This window comes from Conger conger, chromosome 4, assembly GCF_963514075.1.
Source record: "Conger conger chromosome 4, fConCon1.1, whole genome shotgun sequence".
In the NCBI taxonomy this organism is placed as follows: Eukaryota; Metazoa; Chordata; class Actinopteri; order Anguilliformes; family Congridae; genus Conger; species Conger conger.
In genome coordinates, this window is record NC_083763.1 from 52,315,154 (window position 1) to 52,339,990 (window position 24,837).

The window sequence follows — 24,837 nt, forward strand, 5'->3', positions numbered from 1 at the left end:
GCATCAGAACTAGAAGCAAGCAAAGGTTTCCCCGGAAATTGTATCAGATCAGATTTACCGAGATGACCACAAAAGAAATCTAGATGACCAAATAGTGGAGAAATATATCCCCCTATTTAACGTTGGATTTATTTGGCAAAAAGTCTGTTGCAATGCTTTTTATGTTTTTTTATTTATATGTTTTTAAGTTGTTTCAATATGTTTGTTTCTTAATCGCTGTGTCCGAAGTTGTTTTGCCGATGTGCAGAAGGCTTTCTGTATAATTCTCTTTGACACATCATGAAAATGAAGTTAACTGCAGGCCAAGGTTTCTTTAGGGGCAGAGGACAGTAACTATCAGTTCTGAACAGAGTGTGATAAAACTGCCAGACTTCCATATTAAGCAATAGGCCTAGAGAGATTTAGCATTCATCCCCATAACATCGATGTGAATATGAGTTTCAGCTTACACTGTGTTGATGTTGCCCTGTATTAATTTAATCCACAGCTTAAGTACAATGCTGCAGTATATAATCAGATAATTCTTTGCAAGGCAGAACAGATGAAAAAATTTATTTTCTTTTTAGCCTTAATACACAGTTTCCAAGATAAAGTATATCATAATTAAACAATTAAAAACAATTCACATTATGCTTGGACATTTTTGAGGTATACATTCTGAAATCAAATTCAATGCAGACTAGTGGCTCATCAACACTTCATGCTATTCAAATCATTAGTATTTCAATCTTAATTACCATTTTGGATGAGCCACTCTGGGAGTTTATGTACGCATACATGTATGTTTGCGTGCATGTTCACATGCTTGTGCGGGTGTGCATGTACATTTTCCTAAATAGCTAATTCTTGGTAATGCAACTGTTTCACAATAGCTTCTCAAAAGCAATGTGTGGGCAGTCTATATTCTAGTGGCTAAGTTGCTTGACAGGGACCAGAAAAGGTTGGTGGTTGAAGCCCCAGTGTGGATACAATAAGACCAGGGCAGCTCTTGGGCCCTTGAGCAAGGCCCTTAACCCAACATTGCTCCAGGGGGGATGGGCCTCTGTTTTGCAATTTAATGCTCATTATTGCTATATACTCCTCTCTTCCAGAACATTCCCAAGCAGAGTCATCACAGTAAGCAGACTACACCGACTGCCCCTACTGCTCAGTGAGGCGGCTCCTGTATCAGGTGTGGAAGCCTGTACTTCTGACACTCGAGCCCGGTTAAGGTCAGGAGAATGAGTGGTCTTCCAGTAGCATGCTCTGCTTGAGCAACACCATATTCCTGCTGCTCTGGAAACTGTCATAAAATGGTGTGAGGAGCCAGGGGGACAATAAAAAAAGAGGAAAAATCGGGTTATCCGATTAAAAAACGGTTCAAATTGCGTTTTTGGGGGGAAAAGCTAGAAGGAGGAGCGGGGACAATGGAATAAGGCCTTTGTTATTCGAGGTCCTTGGGCATTCCAGGCCCTAAAAAACATTGTATTTTCATCACTGCCACTTATGCAATTGCAAGGCTGATCCGTTTACATGGAATCCATTCCAGACATTTTCAATTTCAGTAACACTTGAACATCGTATCAACAAATATTGCACATGTGCTTATACAAGGAGAGAGAGAGAGAGGGGAGAGGGGAGAGGGGAGAGAGAGAGAGGGGAGAGGGAAGAGGGGAGAGAGAGAGAGAGGAGAGAGAGGGGAGGGGAGAGGAGAGAGAGAGGAGAAAGGAGAGAGAGAGAGAGAGAGAGTGGGGGGGGGGGCACTCACTGATTTTATATCCCAGCTTTTCAGCATGGACCCTCTTTGCCAGGAACTGTCCTTCGACTAATGCTCGGATTTCGACCTCCTCCGAAAATCTTGCTACCTACATAAGACACAAAGGTAACTGAGGTAACATGAGAGGGGTGAATCCTGCACAGAGAACTCTTTGACTTTGAAAGCACACCCAGAATGCAATGCTGTTGCCTCACATGCCCTCTATTGCCTCACTTCACTCAAGCATTAACATGACGTCTTTCAATCTTTCAGCTTTTGAGGTTGTACAGTATCTACAAGGCAGGCAAAGGACAGGTGCTTCCTACAAGTTATTTATTTACATATTCATTATCCATCTTTAAAAAAAAAACATTTGTAAATGTGTACACATTTCTTCATGCAGCATAGCCAATTTCACTTTTTAATTTCATAATACAAACTGTAATGTGATCAAACTCAAATTTGTGCATGTTGCCCTGCCAAAGGGTGTATGTCTCTTTGTCTTTGTTTTAAATCTGACATGATTTCTTTAACCACAATCAATGTTTAAAAATCATTTTAAGTACCGTCTAACCCTTCAGTTCTTCACAGATGTTATAGACACACCAGGGACTGTGCGCTCACCTTAGTGTTCTCTTCATTAAATCTGTGAACCCCAGCAGTAGGTGGTGTGATCTCCATCGCATCAAAATAGATGCCTGTGAGCAGAAAGATCTCATGAGGTAACGGCTGCTTAAAAATAATTAGAGCATCGTTACACAAAACTCACCAGCCGTGTGCACAGGAGCCATTTCACAGAACCGCGAATCATTTACTCAGAAATCGCACAGTGAAATGTGCCTTGCTTAAAAAGAGAGGTACCGAACAATGTTGTTCTACACTGATAAATTGGGTTTTTCTGATGTCTTGAGACTCTGCAGCCATCCTACAATGGTTATTAAAATAAGCACAACTCACCTATGTTCCCATTGTTTCCCATGGGAGCAGACATCAGTGCCTTGGAAAAAACTTCCCATGAGCCTCCAGCACACTCATTCCGGATTCTCTCTCTAGTGAGGGAACCATTCTTGAAGCTGGAAAGCAATATGCAGTGCAGTATTTTCAGATGTGTCTCAGTAAAACAATATTTGATATCACAGCTTGGGCTGCAGTCGATTTATTTACAAGGCTGATTGAAGTAATGTCACCGTTTTTCTTTCAAATTTGATTTACTTCCCAAATGAAATCATTAATCTGTTTTCCACTCCTGTGTGCGTGAAGACTAAATGTGACAGAGGGTGGTTTTAAAGTGGTGCCCAGGAGTCTTTGTAACTTTGTTATCTGACTTTAAATGTTTAACTGCTTTTAAAATCTATGAGAATTTAGTGTCAGAAGGTAATTCATATATTGTGGAACTGAGAAATCTCAAAATTGAAAAAAAGAAAAGTAATATGGAGCTGGAGAGCATAGACTGGAAATTTCTAAGAAAGGCCGAGGGAAATATCTGCATCTGTAAACATGGCTTTGGTGAATCCTGGTAAACACAGGCAGGCAGGTCAAAGGTGCAACAAGATGTCCTCAAGCATCAGCAATGTACTCCCACCCAACGAGGAGAGCTTGGGTCAGGGTTGGGCAATTACATTCCTGCAGGGCCGGTTTGTATGCAGGTTTTCGTTGTCTCCAATTACACTGGTCAAATGCATATTTTGGCTGTGGATTAGACCACACAAATATGTTTTGTGTTGAGACACAAGAACAGTCCTCAGCTGTCAACTTATCAAGAAATGCAGCTACAATATGAATAACTAAATGACTGGGATTAAGAGCATGAAATCCAGAAATCCCTCCTTGTCCACCCCTGAGTTGGATGGGCACAGGCACATATAACTTGCTGCTCGTGACTTCTAGCTCACAACTATCAGTCCAATGGACAAATATACGCTGAACTGGATAAAACTGCCCATTTTCAGGCGACAAAATTGCCAAGAAATAGCTGCAATTTTGATTAATGCATCAAAGGAGGGTAGGTTTGGTGATACCTCAAACAAACTTGATTTCTAATTGTAATTTTGTGGGGTCATCAAAACACACATCCTTGTGATAATAATCCTTAATCACATTTCAGACAGTCTACCTTTTTTAGACCTCTATGTGTTATCTATCCAAGTACGACATGTATGACAGTGGAATATGCTCCCCTCCATTAGTGTGAATATCAAAATTTTATTTAAAAACTCACAGTTTCCCCCTTACATTGTTCAATGGCAAATGCCTTTTATAGGCGGTTTTTATCCCGTATTCCAACAAGCAAAACACCTGCACTCCAGGCTCAAATGATTTAGTCGGGTTTGAAAGGATTATTTTTATTTTTTTTTCAATGTTCAACTGCTCTTCCATCATTACACATACAATGAACAAGTCATCGTTCATTCCTCCTTTAGTTCTTTCCTCCTTTAGTCAGTTGGGCTATATCTGTCTATAGCATTTGACTCTCAAGGTCTTCATCTGCTTTCATATCTCTAAAGCTTATGCAAGGTCATCGAAGCTGATCAAACAATGACTGGGATGTCATAAGGCCTGGCTGTGCTTCATCCGTAATTTCCATAATTGGTTATTATTGTGGCTGACCTTTAAAGAAAAGACACTGTGTGCTTTTTCCCCCAATTGTGTTGGCATGCAACGTGTCCTTCTATGCCTGACATGAAACCAAAGGCTACTGAGCAATGCAGATATTAAGGACTGTGATTGGGCTGACTCACTGTTGCTTTACAACCTGGAACCGGCCGTAAGTGCGCGTATGCACATCCATCAAGATACTTCCTGATGCTTTTACAGCTGCAGCGCTTCAAACATTTTTCACATGAGCCATGTTTACACGCTGTTCCTTTGCAGTCTCACTCCCGCTGCCTTCCAGTGACATGCCAGATAGATTTACAGCGTATAATTACAGGACACTCTCAGAAATAGTGGAGGTACATTTTTGTTCTTCAAGGATCAAATTTCCCAAATGTACCCTGGAAGTACAGCAATGTTCTCTTTGGGTATAAATGAGTACGTTTTCCGTGCAAAAAAAGGTACAAATTGATTATATATTGCTGGCCCAGCAACAAGCTTTTGTACCTATTGTATCTATTTCTGAAAATGGAAACTGAATATAACAGTAGTTTCTGAGAAGTTTCTTTATAGCTGGGAATGCTAGTGTTCTATTTTAAACTGATACACTTGATGATGTCAGAAAACAAATTCAGAACATGGGGCTGCTTACCATATTAAAGCCATGTAGGCCTGGTGGTCGACAGGGTTGCAGAAGATGTGTCCTTCCACAGTAGGTTTGGGCTCCTTGATCCATAGGAAGACCGTGTCACTGGTGCCGAGACTCACCTACCATTACAGAGGACAGGAGGTGCTGAAGACTCATTAAATCAATTCATTTCCACATTGTCTTGCAAACCAAACCAGCTGGTACAAGACTGTGAACATTTTCGCAATTACAGAATTTTGAATTAATAGAATGTAGGCAATTCCTCATTCATGGCACAAGGATAAGATGATAAGTATGGTTACAATAGCTCTATCAACTGTGAGAACAAATTGAATGAACAGGTGCAGAACAACTAAAGCTACCATAATGAGTTAATCTGTAATGGTAAGATATTAGGAGAAGATTGTGAAGGGTTCAAGCAATTTAGAGACAGAATGCATTTTCATACCCTTTATTGTATTGTGTGTGTGTGTGTGTGTGTGTGTGTGTGTTTGTGTGTTTGTGTGAGTGTGCGTGTGTGTGTGTGTGCATGTGTGTGTGTGCTTGTGTGCGTGCGTGTGTGCATGCGTATGTGTGTGGCCTTCAGGAAGTCCACTGAAATTACTTACAGCTATGTCTCCTTCCTGAAGCCTCATCCCTGCGAGAGATCCTGTGATATAACAGTGAAGAAAAAGCTATATTGCTGAATCCTCAAGATGAAAAACCAACAGAAGAAAAAAATGAAAATAGTCTTGCCGCTTATCCAAGCAGTTGAACCAAGCAAATGTGTAGGTCTAACCAAAAAACCCTCAGATCTGAAGAATCTATCACGCCATTGATTCGGCAATACCATATGAATCCACCAATTTCCTTTATTGGATGACTTCTAGAAAAATAACTTCAAAAAACAAATGACTGACAGGAAATTTGATGGCACAGATTTTTGAATATGTTAGACCTTTTACTCTTTCACGTGCTGCACTTCCTTAACAGGTATCTTCAAGTTGCTATACCCATTTGGGTTTTAATTTGGGGCTAGGTAAAGATTTAATGAGTCCTGTCAATGGGTTTTCTTGTTGACTTCGCAGAAAACTTCAATCCATCTTTTCAGGCAGTTACACACACACACACACACACAATTGAAAAATTATTCAAACTCCTGTGACAACCTTAATCCCTACAGTCCAGCAGAAGAAAAGCATTTTTCAAAAACTTCTCATAAGATCACATTTCGCTGGTAAAAAAAAGACACATTAGCAGTAGCTTTCTAATAACAGTGGCAGAACAGCAGAAGTCATTTTGATTCAAATATTTTAAACTTTTTCCAAATGTTAAAAACTTTCTCCATATTTTGTTGCTCCTGTAGCAGAATAGGCCAGGGACCCAATTTTCATGGCTCAAAACAAAAGTTAGGGCACGCGGAGGGGAAAATGGAACATTTTAAACATGGTAATCTCTTTAAACAAATGTAATCTCCAGGGGCTCCTGACCAGGCTCATCCTGTTAACACACTGTGGGCCCCACAGCCGGATATCAATTCTGGACAGTGCTAGGGCCAACTGTGGCCAGCAGCCCCACAGGGTGAGGAACGGTTGGCTGCCTCACCCACATTTGCCAACATCATCTTTGGTTGTATCTTCCTAGCAAGCAAGGTCATATTCCCCATTTGTGCAGTAGCAAATAGCTGATGACAAGGGAAGAAATCATGATGCTTTAGCTTTTGATATTGTTGGTTGAAGGATACAACAGTAAAAGTGCACTGCTCTGTTTTCCTATATATTCTCCAGATGTGAAAAGACTAGGTTTGTGTTGGTGTAAGGTACAGTGTTCTCCTGGGCTGCATACACTTTTCCCCCTTCTGGTTGGCCAGACAAGACTATGTCACAGTTTGGTCAATTTAAAAGCAGAAACATATTAAACTCAAATTCAACACCATTACATTACAGTTCTATATCTGACACTTTTATCCAAAGGGACTTACAGTTGATTAGACTAAGCAGGCGACAATCCCCCCTGGAGAAATTTGGGGTTAAAGGCCTTGCAAAGGCCCAACCACCGCATGGATGTTATCTACATCTAGCTACACTGAGGCTTAAGCCACCAACCTTTCGGGTCCCAGACATGTACCTTAGCCAATAGGGTACAGCACAACTCCGAGGGTACGTAGAGTTCGGAGTTCCAGAACAGCAGCACAAATTTGGCCCCTTCACCATACATAAAATCTTACTGGACAGTCAGCACCAGTCCACAGGTGAATGGGCAGGTGGTCTGACTCCCAGACAGTAGTTTGGATGGAAAGGAAAGATCCTTTTGACTGTCAAATGCAGGATTGATTTGACTCACATTGTGAGACGATGGTCCTCGGGTAAGTTTAGTATATAGTTTCCTCCTAGCTACAGGACAAACCGTAAATAACCACAAGTTATGACTCACTGCCGTCTGGTTTTTCAGGCTATCAGATGACATAAACACACATACTTTCTCTTGACTAAGTCTCTTGAAGGGGAATTTGAAAATGAAAAGATACTAAACAAAAATAGAAAAATTAAACAAATGTAAAAATCACCAATATTAAGCAGGTTGTAAGAAGGCAAAAGCAGCAAAAGCAGGAGTGTAGTGTCTGTGCCCTCATTCACCCCATTCACTGCATTTTACTGTATATTTGTGGTCGTTTCCCGTGCTCAAAAAAACAACCTTTACATTGCTTTGTATTGCAGGTCTTCCATTAGTGTACAGCCACTTGGTAATGCCTCTGCTTTGTACACAAGTTTTCAATCCAGTGAAGCAGTAACAAGCTTCACAGTTATAGCTAATCTATGTGTCCCTACCACTCTCCACTGAACATCTACAGAAGTAAGATGTCAGTTACCTATAAGTGATCTGTTTCTCATGTACACTAGTTACTTACAATAAATCCACACCTTTTACTAAGCACTACTGATCTACATTAGCTCCCTTCCAATGATCTCCACTGCCTATTGCAACTACTTACCACTGATCCCCATCGTGAGTCTACACCAGCTACCACCGCTGTGCTATTTATCATCAACAGAACCATGCACACAGTCACAATGCATTTGATTCAAATACAATTTAAAAGCAGTTATTTTAAGACCCATATGCATATCTCTCATGTCTTTGAGCTTTTCATATCATCCTAGAGCTTTCATCATTGCTCATTGTCACTGCAAATGTTTTGTGGCCGTTTTAGATACTAAAACCAGGAAGAGAACGCTGATGCATGTGGTCCTTTAAAAGTTCTATTACTATATAATGTGTGCCACTGGCACTTTCTCTTACCTGCCTATGCTGTATTTTACCCAAGATGGGCATTAAATGAATCAAGATCATTATATAATTAGACTGATTAGTCCCCCAGGGAACTGTCTGAAATGAAAAACAGCAAACACTGCAGTACCACAGGAACTGCATCTGACACTCCTGATGTAGGCATCTCCTTCTAATCAATCATATTGGCACAGTCATGTAACTGATACTACTAAGTTGCAACACTGCAGGGTGGGGTCAGTGCCATTAATGCTCAGCTGAAAATCAGGGTTTCTTTAATTAAAAATGCTCCTCTTAAGCTCACAACAATGAGGCCTGTTGTCTCTGGGGTAGAGAGAAAAAAGGTTTGGCACCAGGCTGTCCGTTTCATATACAGTAGAGGAAAGTTAATATTTGACTCGTTGAAGGCTTTTAAATGCAGGACGAGAGAAGAGAAATTCAGTATGCTGCCTTAGTGCCACCTAGTGTCCGAGCGGCGCTATGCTCCAGAACCCAGAAGGAGGAGGCCATTTGGGGACATCTCCAGCCTGACTGGGACCTTACCTGGATTGTCCCCTGTAAAAGCCACTACTTTGCAGTCCAGTGGGAACCCGTAGCGGCTGATGAAGTAGGCGGAGACCGGACCCTGCAGGGAGAGGGGAGGGGGGGGATAATCAGGGACATCCATTTGTTTTCCTTTAATTGAAAAGGTACTTAAGTCAGGTGAAGCTTCTCATTTAAAATGGCACAGGGCATAACTGCAAGATTGTTTACGTTCATATGGTAATTATATTTAATTGGAGATTCCACTGACACCCCGAAGCCCAGCGAGCAGCTCTTGCTGACAGCCAACACAATTCATCGGACGTGGGTGAATGAACCAGCAGAGAACAAGCGTTGCATCTCTCAGACCAGTCTTCACGGCAGTAAATATCTCGCTTTAATAAGTAACCATAGAGCTGCAATCAATTAATGTGCAGTACAGATTATTGGTAATGGGTGTGGATGTTCGACTAGAGATGATGGATTTGAGCCACTTACAAATAAGACAGCTGTTTCAGGCCTGGCATTTTGCCTGAGGCAAAGATAAAACAAAACAAATAGAGATGTGTTTCGCCAGAACAAGGCTGGCACTATTAATGCTAATATGAACCACAAAACTGGCTTATTAACAGGGGTTTTTGACATAGCATTGTCCGGTACACAGTGCATGATTTTCTATGTGTTAAATGATTAAGCTTTAATTATTTTTTCTTAAGCAAAGATGGAATTTGTTGTTACAGTTTATATTGCTTCAAGAAAATTTCCTAAATATTGTTTAACCCCTTTTCAGAAAAATCTCACCAATTTCCATCAGCCCAACAAAAAAGCCAGATTTTTCACATCAATATACTGTATATACTTTAGAGGCTTAATACTACCTAATAGTTTCAGCTCTTTCACATAATTTATGTTCAAGTAAATGTTCATGTACATTCTTTCTTTACGGTTAAAAATACTAATTTCCACTGTTCCACAGCTCAGTAAAATCCTACATAACAATCAATTTAATAATGGAAACAGGGAGGAACAATGACAGAAATATAACTAGGAAAAAAACAGTAGGTACCAGAACTGCTGTGGATGGTACTGGGGTGCCAAGCTTTTCAGCCAGCTGTGGGGCAGTGGCATTCAGACACAGCTGTGCCCACTGTTTCGTGAAGATATCCATCAAGTTCATCCCTGAACCTGGACAAGAGCAACAACGTGAACCTTCTGTGAAGGCTTTTCAAGACAGCATTGTGATTCCTAGATCTTTCTATAGGTTTTCACCTTAGTCCATAATGGATTAATTGGGTGGCTTATACGCCAATTCTAGAACAGTTGCGAGCATTCTCAGTACCGGCCATAAATTAAGAGCTTCCATCTTTTTTGATCTCTGTATGAACTCTTTAACTGGATGATTGGGCTAAATGAATGCATATGGTTTATAATGTGACAGCTATTTCAATTGAAAGTTAAAATATAACAATTAATGAATTTATTTTTTATCAAGTCTTTGAATATGCTTGATCTTAAACAGTAACAGCGGTGTTTTCTAACTATTTCTGGACAGTCCCTTTAATATAGTATTTAAATTGAATGTGTATCTACATTTTCAGATCATTTAATGTAGATCTAATGAGTGGTGACTAAGATCAGCTGAACCAGACACAGCTCAGCTAAACTGAGCAATAAAAATAAACACATATTTGCATCATTAATCAATTAATTTGCAAAAAAAATGCTAGTTTGACGATAAGGTAAATTAATTCTCATTAGCATGGCCAAACACAAATGCTAGCTTGCTGGACCAGTGAGACCATGAGGCTAAAATGCAGGCTGGCATTATACTCATACAGTCCACTCCAAGAAAATGCTCAGCTCACAGCAGTTCTGTTAAGCTAATTGTTTCATTGATGCTGAAAGGTACATTTTATAGTCATGGAGTATTTTAGTCAAATTGAGTTTAGAGCCACCAGCTGCTGACCCCCGGCTGAGAAAATGTGAAGGTCCTCAAAGGTTTAAAATGTTCTGTTCCACTATTTCTGGCATCCCTAGAAGCTTCAGTGAACTCTCTATGGCTATTTATTAAAACGTGAACAAAGTGAAACGTACTTGACTCTAAAGTGTCCAACACTAATTATGTAAGTGCGCCCAAATAATTAGGGACCACAGTTCACGTACAGATCAAATGTAATGATGTTTGGAGGTACAGTATGACGTATTGGTCATTAGATCAGCTTTTGTAAGACATTTCTGAAACAAGGGCAGTTTTATCTTCTTTGTTGCATCTCAGTTGTCTCAGCACAGCAACTCAAAAACTAGCTTATCTCTGAATGCACAAAAAGTAAAATGGTGTTTCACTCATACCTATTTTTGCTGGTTCAATACAGTACTTAGTAAGGTGCCTGTCATTTAACAAGGGGTTGTTTTTTATTGTACAGGAATACTAAATAAAAAAATAAAAAAGAACCATTGAGCCGTAGATGAGATCAGTTGAAGATGAGAAAATGGGTGCCTTAAATATCCACAAGCAATTTCAGCCTGTGATGAATAATAAATTCTGTCTCTGTTAATTAAATGAAGGATACCCTACAGATGATCCACTCTCTTGCACACTAAACAATTTAGTGACCATCTGACAGTTGCAAAACAGTTGTCATTGTAAGTTGACAAGTTTACACATTGCATAGGTTTTAAAGAGACCGGATTTCCGGTTATTGTAAGAAATCCTGACTTTTTGTGAGGTGCAATTCAGGTCATCTCTGTGAAAATGTGTAATCTTGGCAGTGGAATTTATGTGGATTCCATAATTTAGCTATGTATTACACAGATGGTATATGTTACTATATCCCTGGGAGTGCAATTGCGTGTACCTTTCCCCGCTGTGGTTGCTTTGTGAATACTTTTTTCAGGTACCTGCAACAGTATAACAGGTACAAAAGCACCCAAGAGCACCTTTTGTAGATTGTACTGTAAATATTTTTTCTTTTTTCAGGAGCAGTATCAACTTGGGCAGTTTCTATATTATCTTTTGTTGTAGGGCAGACTAAAACATAAAAATGTTTGATCAGCAAGCAAATTAATTCTGGTAAAATGGAGAAAAAGTTATTTGGCAGATCTGCTGATAGAGAATAAAAAAGAAACAATAGCATTACCTACTTTATCTGCATTTCAAATAAATCATTTTTTTACAAAACTGCTTAATGTCAACATTTCTTTCAATGTTTAATTTCTTCCTTAATATACACAATTAAGAAAGAAAAGGTATGAACACACATGGTAAAAAAAACATTAACCTTGCTGGGTAGACGACCTGTGTAAGTACTTCAATGACTCAAAGTGAAAGTCAAAGTGAAGAATGATTCTGAATTAATCATTTTCAGTTTTTATGATGGAAAATTCAAGCAGAAAGCATGCGGGCTTACCATCGCTATAATCGATATCAGCGTAGCTTCCCAGGAAAAGAGAGGAGGCAAAACTGCTCACCAGCGAGATCCTCTGCAATTAAGCATCAAGAGCACAGCATCTCATTTCATATAACTGTCTCCTGAGCAATTCACACAATCCTTCAATCAGTCAGCTTTGTACAAGTGACACAGAAACAGTTCTGTACTCTGCACCTCAATCACTCAAGCAGCATCAGTGAGTATCAATATTCTCAATGCTTTCAGTTTCCATTGTTTTTGAATTACCAATCATGAGGTTCAATGAAACCTCTTGCTATATTGGAATGTTTACAAGAGCTGTGCTACAACCTCAACAGGAACCTAAAGCTTTGCATTGACAAAACTCAAGCAAGGATCACCTCAGTTTGATGGTACTGGTCTGGTTTTGTTTTGCAAATCTTGGCAATCTGATTCCCAGTAAATCGCTGAAAGAAGAAACACATTATATGGAGATGAATTACGGCTGATTTCCTCATAGCTATGTGGATTATAAAGGAGATGAAGGTGTTATAAAAACACTGCAGAGTATAAAAACATACAGTCCCCAAAAAAAAAATCCACACAATCCGTAATAAGAAAACGTGCAAGCCATTTGGCCTTCAGCACGGCCCATGGAACTAATCCAAGCGTTCGGCAGTTTATTGGAGCTAGCCAGTCAATCAGAACAGAAATTCTTTGATATCAATGAGCATTAAAGACACAGTCACTAAAACAGCCTGTTCTTGGTAAAGCTCATTAGAGGCGCTGGAGATGGAAAGAAGTAAAACTGGATAGAAATAGTTTTTGGCACTTAAAACCACACAGACGCTTTCTTATGGATATCAGAATCAGGACTAAAATAAAACACTGGAAAGGTGTACAACATGAGACCTAAAGTACATATTTTTAGTGAGCCCAGTTTTGGTACTGTACAAGTTTTCCAGTTTCAAATAACTGGATGCAGACGTACAGTGTTTTACTAACCCGATCAAAACTAGAAAGAACTGGCTCCAGTAAATTCCAACCCCCACCTCATAAGCACGTGACCCTGTGATGTCTGCCAGTCTCTGTGCTCCACCGATGGCTGTCTCCAGGCTGTGACACTGCTCTGTGGTGCTGGAGTCCATCCAGACCGGACTATCCGTCACCGCAAAACACCCCTGCCAACAACACAAACATTTATTTTCCTTGGTTTTCTTTTTCAGATGTCAAACGGCATCACTAGGCAGAATACCAGCAGAGGTGAAAGTCCAGGGATCAGTCCCGCCATGCATTTCTTCAACTTACTAAGTCTAGTGAATTTTAAGAATTAAGTTCTACCACTTGACTGAAGAATTGCGGTAATTAGCAAATCCAGGTGATTGGAAAAAAATACTTTTAGGACTTTTACTTTCTGAACCTGGATTTTCCACCTCTGTATGCCAGTGAGGCTCTGACAAAAAGATGACTCCAATCAAGTACAAGATAAGAAGAGAAGCTGTCACAAAATATTCACACAAATGCATTTTGGACAACAAGTGTAAACCCAATATAGTCACAAACCCTGAGTGAGCCACAGGGACAGGTCAGCACAGGACACTCACAGCAAGAGAACACACCTTACCCACATTACTTCATTCAGTCTACCCAACTACAAACAAATACCCAGGAATTGTAAACTGTACGTCACTTCCAAATAAAACATATTCCTCCCAGTGCTCTGTTGTGAAATGTAATAACGACTCCTTGGTTGGACATTAAAATAAGCCCCAATGGTTAGCCATAACATGTAATTGCTTAGACACTTGGGTATTTAATGCGATATTGGTAACATTAAACTTTGGTCTTAAGATGATGATGTTTTGGGCGGATTAGTTTTGCATAGAGTCATACATGGATCTGTACACAGAATATTGGACATTTTAAACGCGCTGAGATATACAGTATATTACATAACAAATTTGCTTATAAACATATTTAGATTGATTATGTTTAATTATGTACAATGTACATAAGGGTTTTGCATTTTGGGCCCTGACCTTACAGAGACAGTACAATTTCATTTTCATTAAACAATGTGTTAGGAAGTTTGTGAAAGTATAGTGAAAGTAAACCTTTTCCCTATAAAATACAATGGAATTTCATAGTGCACTGTGTAAACATTTGGCTTCACTACTTTACCTGCACTGGCTCAAGGTCCATGCTAACATCTGCGCTAACACCTGTGGTTTCCTCCCACAAGGTAATGAATTAACTTTTAACCGGACACTAAATCCTGTCGTAACAGCATCCGTGTGCAAAGAGAAGGACTTTTGGTGCACTCAGTGGAAAACGTCACGATTAATGGTTTCCATGACAACAAATGACTATCTTAATAAAAGAGGAACCCACACAACCGATAATAACTCATTCATTCGAACAATAGAAAGAAATTGTGTCAGTGAAATAAATCAGTATTGTGTGGATTGTTACCCTGGGCTTCAAAATAAATATCTGCAGGTATTCAGTGTGGTTAAAATGTATTTCACATTTTTTAAACATAATTTTTTTTTTTTCTTCTTAGCAAAGCAGCACCGCACACTTGAAACCCAATCAATGAAACCCAAGGTAAGGTGTCTCATCATATAATACAATGATCGCATTACTGTTTTTTAGTAGCAAATGCTATTCATACAGTATAATTATGCTCAGACAATGGTTCCCTTTTCAGTGTGCCCCACAGTGAAATAGTCTTACCTGAAGTATGTCATGTAAACGCTTTTCTGGATCAAGGTTTTTAAGAACTTCACTGGCCCCTGTCTTCCAGTACACACTACCATGTTGCTGCAGAATAAAAGCACCAATTAAAGTAATGTTTATTTTGATAAGTTATCCACTTGTGTGTGAGCACATTCAGAATTCTGTATTCTTTACCTGGCCACTTCCTGATAGAGCTTTCACACTAGAGAAATCAAAGCCATCCTTTTTCATCTTCTCAAGAATGCTGTCAAGGGCCTAGGAAAACAATGTTAATATACACACTTTATTGATTTTCTGTTTTACACATAAATAGAGCTATGAACAATAATACCGCAAATGTAAGTTCAGAACCTGTGGGTATTTCCCCCCCCCTCCAAAGACTGTATTCACTAGAAAAAGGTTGGGCAAACATCAAATTTGACATTTGCTATTAACGTAACTGTCCACAAATCAGGGCATAGTTAACTTCAATACTGCGAGTGCAATATCGATTCAATATGTTTGCTTTAATAAAATTTCTCCTTTAGACACCCTTTTAAACAAGTCATGTCGGGTGTGACATTCCCCCACATATTAAAATTTGATGACATGTAACGAGCAAGAGAGCTAGAGATTTGCCAGAGCACAGAACACTGCATGATGAAAGGGGAAGCATCTAAAATCCTAAAAGCATCTTTAAAATTAGGCTTCATACTGTATGTTGCACAATATTACTAGGTCAGCAACATTGTTGGTTCTCTCTAGCCAGTCTTCTTTCTTCAAATAAACTGCTACAGGATTATCTTCAATGGTAAATAAATAAATTGATGTGCTCCTATTAAATAGCTACATTTTGAATGCAAATCGGGTATTTTAAGTGTGAAACAAAATTTTGTATCTACCAGTGACTACTGATATTGCTCCCTCCACTAAAAATGAAAAATAGAGATATATACACTTAAAAACATGGTAAAATAACTTAATACAAACATATTCATATATTCACTATCTGTGTTCTTCCAAATTTCATCAGAAAAGTGTGAAGCAACTTCATAGAACTTGTTAGCAAACCAATTTTGTGCCCTTCACTTGTTAGGAAACCACTTTGTGGGTAGTAGAGTGCTTTAGGTGATACATTATTTTAAAAGATGGAGGGTAAGCATTAAAAGCCGTATAGAGTTAATTACCTTCACCCACATCAGCACTGGAGAGGTAACAGTGAGTCTGTCGCTCTGTATATGCACCCCACCCTGGGTTCTAAATTGGTACAGGGAAACAATCACTGTTGAGTCATTTCATGGAAAATGGACCAGACTGTCAGGTCTATTCCTCAGAATCCCTTCATCTTTAATATACATGTTATAGTATCTGTAAAGATTGAAGGTGAAGCTGGAGTTTCAGATACCAAATAGCTATTGAGAAATAAATGATGAATGGTCATCCAAATTGACCGCCTTTTATTTGAGGCATCATTTTCATCTCTCGTTCATCATCTTGTGGTCGCGATCCACCCATGACCTCCGGCCATGACCTCTGCAGAAGCATCCAAGTCTGGCTTTGGATGACAGTAGCAAGGGCCCTCGTCCTTACCTTTGTTGTACAGGTAGCAGTTGAAATTGTACTTCCCTCTAGGGTCTTTCAGCGAACTTATCCCTGGTTATGGGTATGCACTTTGTTGTACGTCGCTCTGGATAAGAGCGTCTGCCAAATGCCAATAATGTAATGTAATGTAATGAAGTTGTCTAGTCTGACGACGAACAGAGCAAGCATTGTCATTCTGGGCCAAAATTAATTTCAATGACATTCCGTTGGTGTGTCTAGCCTCTAAATTGCTCCTATTGGTAGAAACCAATCACGGTCGCAAGGTCCACTAGGAAGTTAGAAGAGTGCTCACAGTTTCCATCAAGGAGAAACCCACTATATAAGTGCTAATTTAAGCTAAGCGAGTCAGTGACATCCATGCACTGTCTCATGCACAATATTCTCCCCTGATTAGTACTTCACATTGTTCCCAGACCTTGGCCTGTGGCATGGACTGTGTTTAGTACTTCCTTGCACGGGATGGGCCAGGCACCACCCTCCCCTTGTCCATATCTTTCCATAGGTGGGTCTCGAACACAAGGTGATGATGTCCTAACCCTGGATCCCTGAGTGGAGAGATGCACCAACACCGCCCTGCCATTGGACACACTATGGTCTGTCAAAGTCAGGTCATTCCCCATAGGTTGACCTTTCCACTCAATGTTTCAGAGAAGACCAAAATAACAGTTTTGGGGATGTGCAAGATTAGATTTTCCTTGGCTGTGAAATGTCTCCCCCATGCCTGTGTTCAAAGAGTGCATTGCATCAAAATATGGTCAATAATCAGATTTAAGAATACACATATTTTAACCATGTAGGAATTTCATAAGTATGATCACCAGGTGCATAGTATCAACGTTATATCACTATATTTGTGAATGAATGTACGATTATGCCCACATATTATGACTTTCCATTCTTAAATATTTTTGTTGATCTGATTTTCATACAATATTCATATTTGGGACAAAATTGTAGTAATTTTGTGTAATTTGCATATAGTTACTTTAATTTACTCAGTTTTTAATTTAACTAATAATAAGTGTTAACTCCCCAAACTGGCAACCATTTTTGAACATCTTTAGACCGTATCTGTTAAACTATGAACAGTTCCATGTCTAAAATTCTGTTCCATTCATTTTTATACACAAAGCTAGGACTTCACTTTGGAAGAACATAGTTTAAGGTACACATTTATATATGTTAATTAGTAAGGTCTTAGCTTGGTGTAGTATTTCAGATGTTTAATAATTAAAATACAGTACCAAACTTTCATTGTATTACCTGTATTCTGAGAATTCGCTGTCAAATTGAACATTGTTCTGGTGAATCACGTTCAGCTTTTCATCAACAGCAATCACCTTCAACTAATGCACAAAGATACAAAAATGTGTAATGTAACTGTTCAAAATCTTTCAAAGGAGAGTGGTTACCATGAGAAGCAATAGCATACACTGTTCATACATCAAAAGCAGAAGAAAATGTATTAATGATATCAATGAATTTCATTGGCAATGTCAATTAAACATCATTGATATCATTCATTTGTAAAACAATATATATTATTTTGCATTACGCGTGTGTAGGACCTATTAGTACAGGATAATTATATAATCGTTTGTTAATAGGCTGTCCTGCAATTCGGTAGTAGATTATTAGCAACTGAACCAGTTATTGAAAAGCTAAAGTGAAGTCACAGGGTTCGTTTTGCTAAAAGATCAAAGTACATTACATGCTGGAGTTGTGTTTGTGTAGCCTACTGCAAAAAGAAGAATACAATTATTGTTACATCTTTTAATGTTACCCCTGCTGATGATCGCTTCATCAGAAACTGTATGATAACTTTTCTAAGTGTCGTACACAACATAACAATAGAGTTTTCCAGATTCACTCCATCAGGCTAAATTTCCTCAATAGTTACACCATAGGTCCGGTAGCGATTCTCACGTTCCTTCCGCACTGACCCCCTTCCACGCAACATGCACCTCGTAGCTAAAGTAAACAGAATCACGTAGATCTCCTTAGCTTGTCAGTTGAATTACTTGACCCTACCTGCTGAGTGCTGAAATCAAATCCCAGATAACAGGGATCGGAGGAGGCAGCCATTGAATGAACCGCACGGAGACAAGTAGCTAGCTACTGCGCCTGCGTTGTTTTGTTCACCAACTCTTGAAATATTTTTTAAAGAGACCGTATGTCTAATGTTCCGCAATGCTGCTGAGTAGATATTTACCTTCCTTAGCAGATCTGACCCATATACCTTTGCACATTAGAGATAACTTGGTATTTTACCAATACAGCATACTGAATCTAAATTCTTCATACAAGTTATTTAACAGGAGGAAATGAATGTAATTCCTAAAACAATTCAAGGAAGTGCTGTTTGGCATCTCAAAAAAAGTGCCTCCTGTTATTGTTTTACTGCTCTATTGGGGACTGCTTTGGCAGTAGGCCTGTTACTGTGAAGGCTCATTCGATATGGTTGAAAGTAACTGTGCTGCTACTCCACAGTAAGTAATCGGCTTACTCAATACCCCAGTAGCCCAGATCCACATTTATTTGCATAGCCTTTGCATTGAAATATTCCTTTTGCATGTTGTTATATGATCATGACATGTTGTATTTTTTTCAACCGGCAACCCTGCCAGACAACTGCTCTTACTGCCTGAGCCATGTCACCCCCTCTACGCTACAGGCCACCCCTGATTGGCCAAGAGAACAATGACTCCAAAAATATAGTTAATCAGAATCCACACAGAAATGGTTGAGTGAAAACAACATCCGTGTTCTGCAATGGCCATCTCAGTCTTGAGAATCAGAAACCTGTGGTCTGAACTGAAGAGGAGGGCCCAAACCAAAGTATAACAACAACTCTGAAAACTTCCTCCTGGAACTTATCTTATAAGAAAAACCTCCTGGCTGTAACCTTTGCCAGGGGTGTTTGCACAAAGTTTAAACCAGGGGTGGCAATATTTTGGGGGGGAATTTATGTTTTATTTAAAAAATACAAGACTTTGGTTGATTCCATTGAATCTTTAATAAAGCACACTACTTTACACATGCTGGAAAATAAAAAAGTATGTCAATGATTGCATTACATTTTAGTTTACAGCATTTTTTGCACATATTTATTTATTGCACCAATAATTCTGGACCTGACTTTATATTAGATTTCCGTATGAGTGTGATAAGCCCAGACGTTAAACCGGTTAGTCCTGTGATCTGATGTCTGGCAAATAGGACTCACCCATTACTTCAACACAGTTGAGTCAACATGAGCGTATACTTGGTGTAGAGAGAGCCATTGGCAGTTATATGCCAACAATAATGCAAACACAACATACAGTGGCTTCAGAAAGTATTCAGACCCCTTCACTTTTGCACACTTTATTGTGTTGTAGATTTAATTTTAAATGGATAACTTTTTTGAAAACTTAAATCTCTTATTCACATAAGTATTCAGACCCTTTGCTGTGGCACTCAAATTATGACCAATTGCATCCTGTGTGCCAAGACTTTGGGCATTAATGTGGGTGATCAAGATAATCATAAATATTGTCCAATATTTTACAAAAGTGTTATTGTAGGGTAGCTTTCATCTTTCTGACATTAATTGCATACTTGCAATTTTCTGGATGTCACTTGTATAGGGAATGTCTAGAACTTGATTGGAGTCCACCTGTGTCAAACTGAATTGACTGAAAAACATGAAGTCCATGAACTCTCTGTAGACCTCCGCAATAAGATTTTGGTGAGGCATAGATCGGGGCAAGGGTATAAAATCCTTTCTAAAGCTTTGAGTGTTCCCAGGAGCACAGTGATATCTATAAAACAATAATTGTGAAATGGAAGAAGTCTGGCTGTCTGGCCAAACTGAGTAACTGGGCAAGAAGGGCCTTGGTCAGGGAGCTTTGGAAGTCCACTGCAGAAATAGGAGAACCTGCCGGAATGACGACCATCTCAGCAGCACTCCATCAATCAGGACTTTATGGTAGAGTGGCTAGACGGAAGTCACTCTTGAGTAAAAGGCATACGACAGCCTACTTGGAGTTTGTCAAACGGCATTTAAAATACCTCAGACTGGTGTAACGGTTCACCTTTTAGCCCAAAGCATACAGCCAAGATAACGCTGGAGTGGCCTCAGGACAAGTGTCTAACTGTCCTTGAATGTCTGTGGAAAGACCTGAAGATGGAAATTCACAGATGCTTCCCATCAAATCTGATGGAGCCTGAGAAGATCTGCCAGGAAGAACGGGATAAACTGCCGAAATTCAGGTGTGCAAAACTCCTTTCTTTTCCTTTGTGTAGGCAATGTGGCAAACTAAGCTAAAACATTTGCAAGGGCATTTTCTGAAGTCCTAATATAACAATAACAAGTGATCTTTGAAATTTAACCTCCGTTTCATTTGGATGGCTGCATATCAACGAGCAGGATGTTGTCACGCTGCTGTTTGACGTGTTTATGCAAAAAGGACATAGAGTTTATGAATAGTAGAGAAGTAGTAGACGCGAGTCATCTTTCTCAGGAGGACCGAACCGAGATTTTTGCGGAGCCCTCCAAAATGGATATTGCACTTTTGAAAGAACAGTACAACTGTAATAAACGGAAGCAAATGCTACAAACACGCGTTGTTTTATTTAAAAAAGGTAAGCATGTTTCGGAGCTGTACAGTCTATTCGGCGAAATATGTTTTTGTCTAGGCTCATAAAGTGTATGCCATTTTTGCAGTTAGAAGTAACCCAAGTTCTTACACTGGAAAAGTTATTGTGTAGAAAGGAGGATATGATCCAATGCAGCTGTTGTGTAGCTATCCTAATTTGCACATTCAAACAGAAATTACCAGTTCATTGATTGTATGTAAGCTATAGCCGTTCTTACTTATAAATGTATGTTTCATGTAAACGATGTAATGTTTTACGTATAATTCGCGTTGCACCGCGTTCCACTGTTTTTTTTTTTAATCCCCTCGTCAGCCTACAATTTAGATGCAGGTGTGGTGAAATCAGGTGGCGGATTGTTAAATTAACTTTGGCTAATACCCTCTTGTAGGGTCTCTCCTGAGACTTAAACTTACGGTAACAAAGTTTAGGTATTTAATATGTGACATTAAACCTGTTGCACTGAAAATATTTTCAAAAATATATTTTATTTTTGTATAGCTTTCAGCAGTAGAATGTTTCTTGAAATTAAGACCTTAGACGCATATCCACTACAGTGGACTTAATAAAAAAACGTAACCATTTCAGATCTGGATTTCATGATCAGTTAGTATAGTTCTAATGATCAAATAGGCTACATATCAAAGCAATGTCGACAATGACTTGATTATTGCCTTTCCCTTTTGCATACAACCATGTGTTGTTCTTAACAATAATAATAATAATAATATTAATACTTTTATGCAATGAACATTTTTAATAAATGAACATTGAAATGGCATTTTGAGAACTCCTCATGTATTGATATCTGGTAACAATTGTCCTACTGATAGCAGTGCTTAACCATATGATGAAAATACAGTAATGTTATATGTCTGATATGATTTTATTATGCTTTTGTGGTGTTCTCCTCATTTCTATGAAGGTCTTTCAGCTAAAATATATATTATAGTACAGTATATTGGGGTATATTTCAGAAAACAGTGTTACATGGGTTTCCATTGCAAAGATTTTACAGTGTCATATCAGTGGATATTTATATTATATTTTAGATTAATTAATTTGATTGAATCAGGACATCATCTTGACATATTTAACTATAGTGTGACATATTTACATGATCTGGGCCCATTTAAAGCATATCAGATGCTTGTCTGAGGTCATGTTACCTTTTTATTTTGGCAGACTTAATAATTACACTGTCCCAATCATTAGGGATCCTGATACTACTAAGCTGATACCAAAGAGACCCTTTGACCCATGTTATGTAGCATTCAGCTTCATGCATGAGTTACAACATTGCCAGCACTATACCACTAAAATGAATGTAGAGTTTGACAAGTTGGCCCCTATTGTTTGTGTGTCAGATGTAATCATTATCTATCATTATGGTAATGGGTATAAAGGGTCATTACAAATGGTTAAAATTTTATAGAATCGTGAACAAAATATTGATTGTTGGAGCTGTTAGTAATTTTAGTGATTCAGTTGTAAAGCCAACTTTATTCTGGTTCTCATTTAATAAATAATTGAAAATATATTTCATGTAGTGTTATAGGCACACTGTACTGTAAAAAGCAAAATGATTGTTATGCTGAGCAAGTGAAAACAATGGATAGATACACTTTGTATTATTATTCATGGTACTAATTGTCATTCCCCCCTTCCCCAGCACCGAACAATGAAGAGATTTGTGGCAAGTCCCTTGTTAACATGATTCCTGTTAACCAGGAAGTAAAATATCCCAAAGTATTTGAGGAGAATTTTCCAGTTAGAGAGATTAAGTTCAATTTTGTTGATGACCTTGACAGTGACAAAACCCCTTGGCGCACCCATTTAGGAATTCATCGGATGACCAGCGTAACAGGCAACTTGTTAAAAACATCAGATACAATGGCCAGCACGACCACCTCTAATCCTTCCAGCAACCAAGACCTTACTCTCGAGAGTACAGAATCCAAAGAAGTAGATTCCATTGCTTCAGAAAACTTGAATGGTTGCCAATTTCTTGATAGTGGAGGAAGGAGTGAGCAGGTGACCCCAGCCTCCAGGAACTTATCCTCTTCCTGGTCAGAATGCTCCCTGCCTTCTGTCAGCTCCCACTACTATCCTTTTCCTCAACGAAAATGCCCTAAGAAGTCAGAGGCTGCTAGGAAGCTTGGAATGTATTCAGCATCTTCATCTTCTGGCAGTGAACCCTAAGATGGGTGTGGAGTACTGCATGTCCCCTAACATTCACCTGGGCCTTAAAATGTTTGATTACATTTTTGTTTACAGTGATGATTAAAGAGAGACAAGAACTGGAGCCATCAAGATCATCATGGAGTTCAATGGATGTTTATATGAAAGTTGATATGATGGAATACAATATTAAGAATAAAATATCGGCTTGGTTTTCTTTTGTGTATATTTGAAAATATGTTAAGATTCATTAAATGAAGATGAGAATGAATGTGCTTCATTTAAAGATGATATTTGAAGGTGCATATCTTTATGACCAGTCATGATATTCTCTTCCTCAAATGAAGATGAACATTCTTGGGCCAGACGGAATTCAGACTCCATGTCATCAGATTGCTCAATGAGTAGGTGACTAATTTTTTATTTTTTATGTATAAGTCCTGTTTTGTTATGTACACACAGTTATTGCAAGTGTTGTATTTTCTATGGCATCTATCTGTTATGTTCTCCATTCATATAAAATAATGAGCATTGTGGGAATGTTGCTTTTTCAAATAACATTAAAAAATTAAATTAAATGCATATGTGTATGTATTAAATTTCAGATGAAGACCTAAGAACTTTGAATAATCTTGAATAGTGATGCTTGGGGACCATAAACTAAAGGGTTTCTTTAGTCAGAACATAATATGCACGTATAGGATTAATTGTGTATGAAATAATGAGAAGCATTTGCTGTACCAATGAATGAACTATTCTTGGACTCCCGTACTTCATCAGATATATTCACAAAGACAAAGTAAAAAAAATTCCCCCATTGTCATTGAATTTTATAATTGGGTGTCTGTTTGACTGTCTTTAATCCACTCATGACATTTCATGACATGATTTTGAAATGCATTACATAAAAGAATAAACAGCTGTTCACAACATTAACTTTTAATTTAGTCAATGTTTCAGGCACTGTGGCAACTCACCTTGTCACTTGTTAGAGTAAACACAATGTAATCCTTCAAAAAAGTATCAGAACTACTCTTCATCAGGAACGGTTGGGTGAATTGTCCTTTATTATGACCATAGAAGTAATGTTTGCCGTGAGTACACTCAAATGGTTAAGACTGTGTCTAGGCTGAAAAACATTTTATTGGGTGGGTTATTTGGACTTCAATTAATGCAAAATTTGTAAATACAAATAGATTGATTTCATGTAATTGCAATATAGAACAATATCAAAATGGGCATTTTATTCTAAATTGCATGCATAGCAAACATAATGTGTTTTAAGAGGGTAGATAATCCATCAAAACCAAGTACCTAATTTAGAAAAAAATAATCTGGGATTGCAATTGTGGTTGGAACAAAAAGCAGCATACACTGGGGACCCCCCAGGACCAAGTTTGAAAACTGCTGATCTAAAGAAGAGCAGTGACATCTTGTGGCTGTTAGGTTGAAGCCGTGGACATCATTAAACCTGGCAGGTTCCCAGGTATGCTTTCTATGGTATTTAACTTAAAACCCCCTCATGCACACGACAAATTAGTGCACAG

The 24,837-nt window shown here is 38.6% G+C and overlaps 2 protein-coding genes across 3 annotated transcripts in view; one reads left to right on the forward strand and one right to left on the reverse strand.

Annotated features, from left to right (window-relative positions):
* The window catches only part of xylb (xylulokinase homolog (H. influenzae)), a 57,974-nt gene extending 39,381 nt beyond the window's left edge, over positions 1-18,593 (reverse strand). The window contains exons 1-16 of one of the 2 annotated variants that reach the window (XM_061238865.1): positions 18,503-18,593; positions 17,735-17,817; positions 16,057-16,126; positions 15,065-15,145; positions 14,888-14,974; positions 13,204-13,332; positions 12,553-12,618; positions 12,173-12,245; positions 9,832-9,950; positions 8,787-8,868; positions 5,585-5,625; positions 4,980-5,095; positions 2,693-2,808; positions 2,360-2,433; positions 1,748-1,844; positions 537-1,282 (exon numbers count right to left, since the gene is read on the reverse strand). In XM_061238865.1, coding sequence (XP_061094849.1) covers positions 1,071-1,282; positions 1,748-1,844; positions 2,360-2,433; positions 2,693-2,808; positions 4,980-5,095; positions 5,585-5,625; positions 8,787-8,868; positions 9,832-9,950; positions 12,173-12,245; positions 12,553-12,618; positions 13,204-13,332; positions 14,888-14,974; positions 15,065-15,145; positions 16,057-16,126; positions 17,735-17,817; positions 18,503-18,556 — 1,500 coding nt within the window. In that variant the 5' untranslated portion in view covers positions 18,557-18,593 and the 3' untranslated portion in view covers positions 537-1,070. Of the gene's footprint in view, positions 1-536; positions 1,283-1,747; positions 1,845-2,359; positions 2,434-2,692; positions 2,809-4,979; positions 5,096-5,584; positions 5,626-8,786; positions 8,869-9,831; positions 9,951-12,172; positions 12,246-12,552; positions 12,619-13,203; positions 13,333-14,887; positions 14,975-15,064; positions 15,146-16,056; positions 16,127-17,734; positions 17,818-18,502 lie in introns of those variants that run through there. The other variant, XM_061238864.1, reaches the window with a different exon arrangement.
* Positions 18,594-20,916: 2,323 nt separating this feature from the next.
* LOC133127776 (uncharacterized protein C9orf152-like) lies at positions 20,917-23,557 on the forward strand. The gene is made up of 2 exons (XM_061240936.1): positions 20,917-21,097; positions 22,782-23,557. Exons 1-2 carry the CDS (start codon positions 20,935-20,937, stop codon positions 23,309-23,311), a joined length of 693 nt encoding a protein of 230 aa, XP_061096920.1. The 5' UTR covers positions 20,917-20,934; the 3' UTR covers positions 23,312-23,557.
* Positions 23,558-24,837: the final 1,280 nt, after the last annotated feature.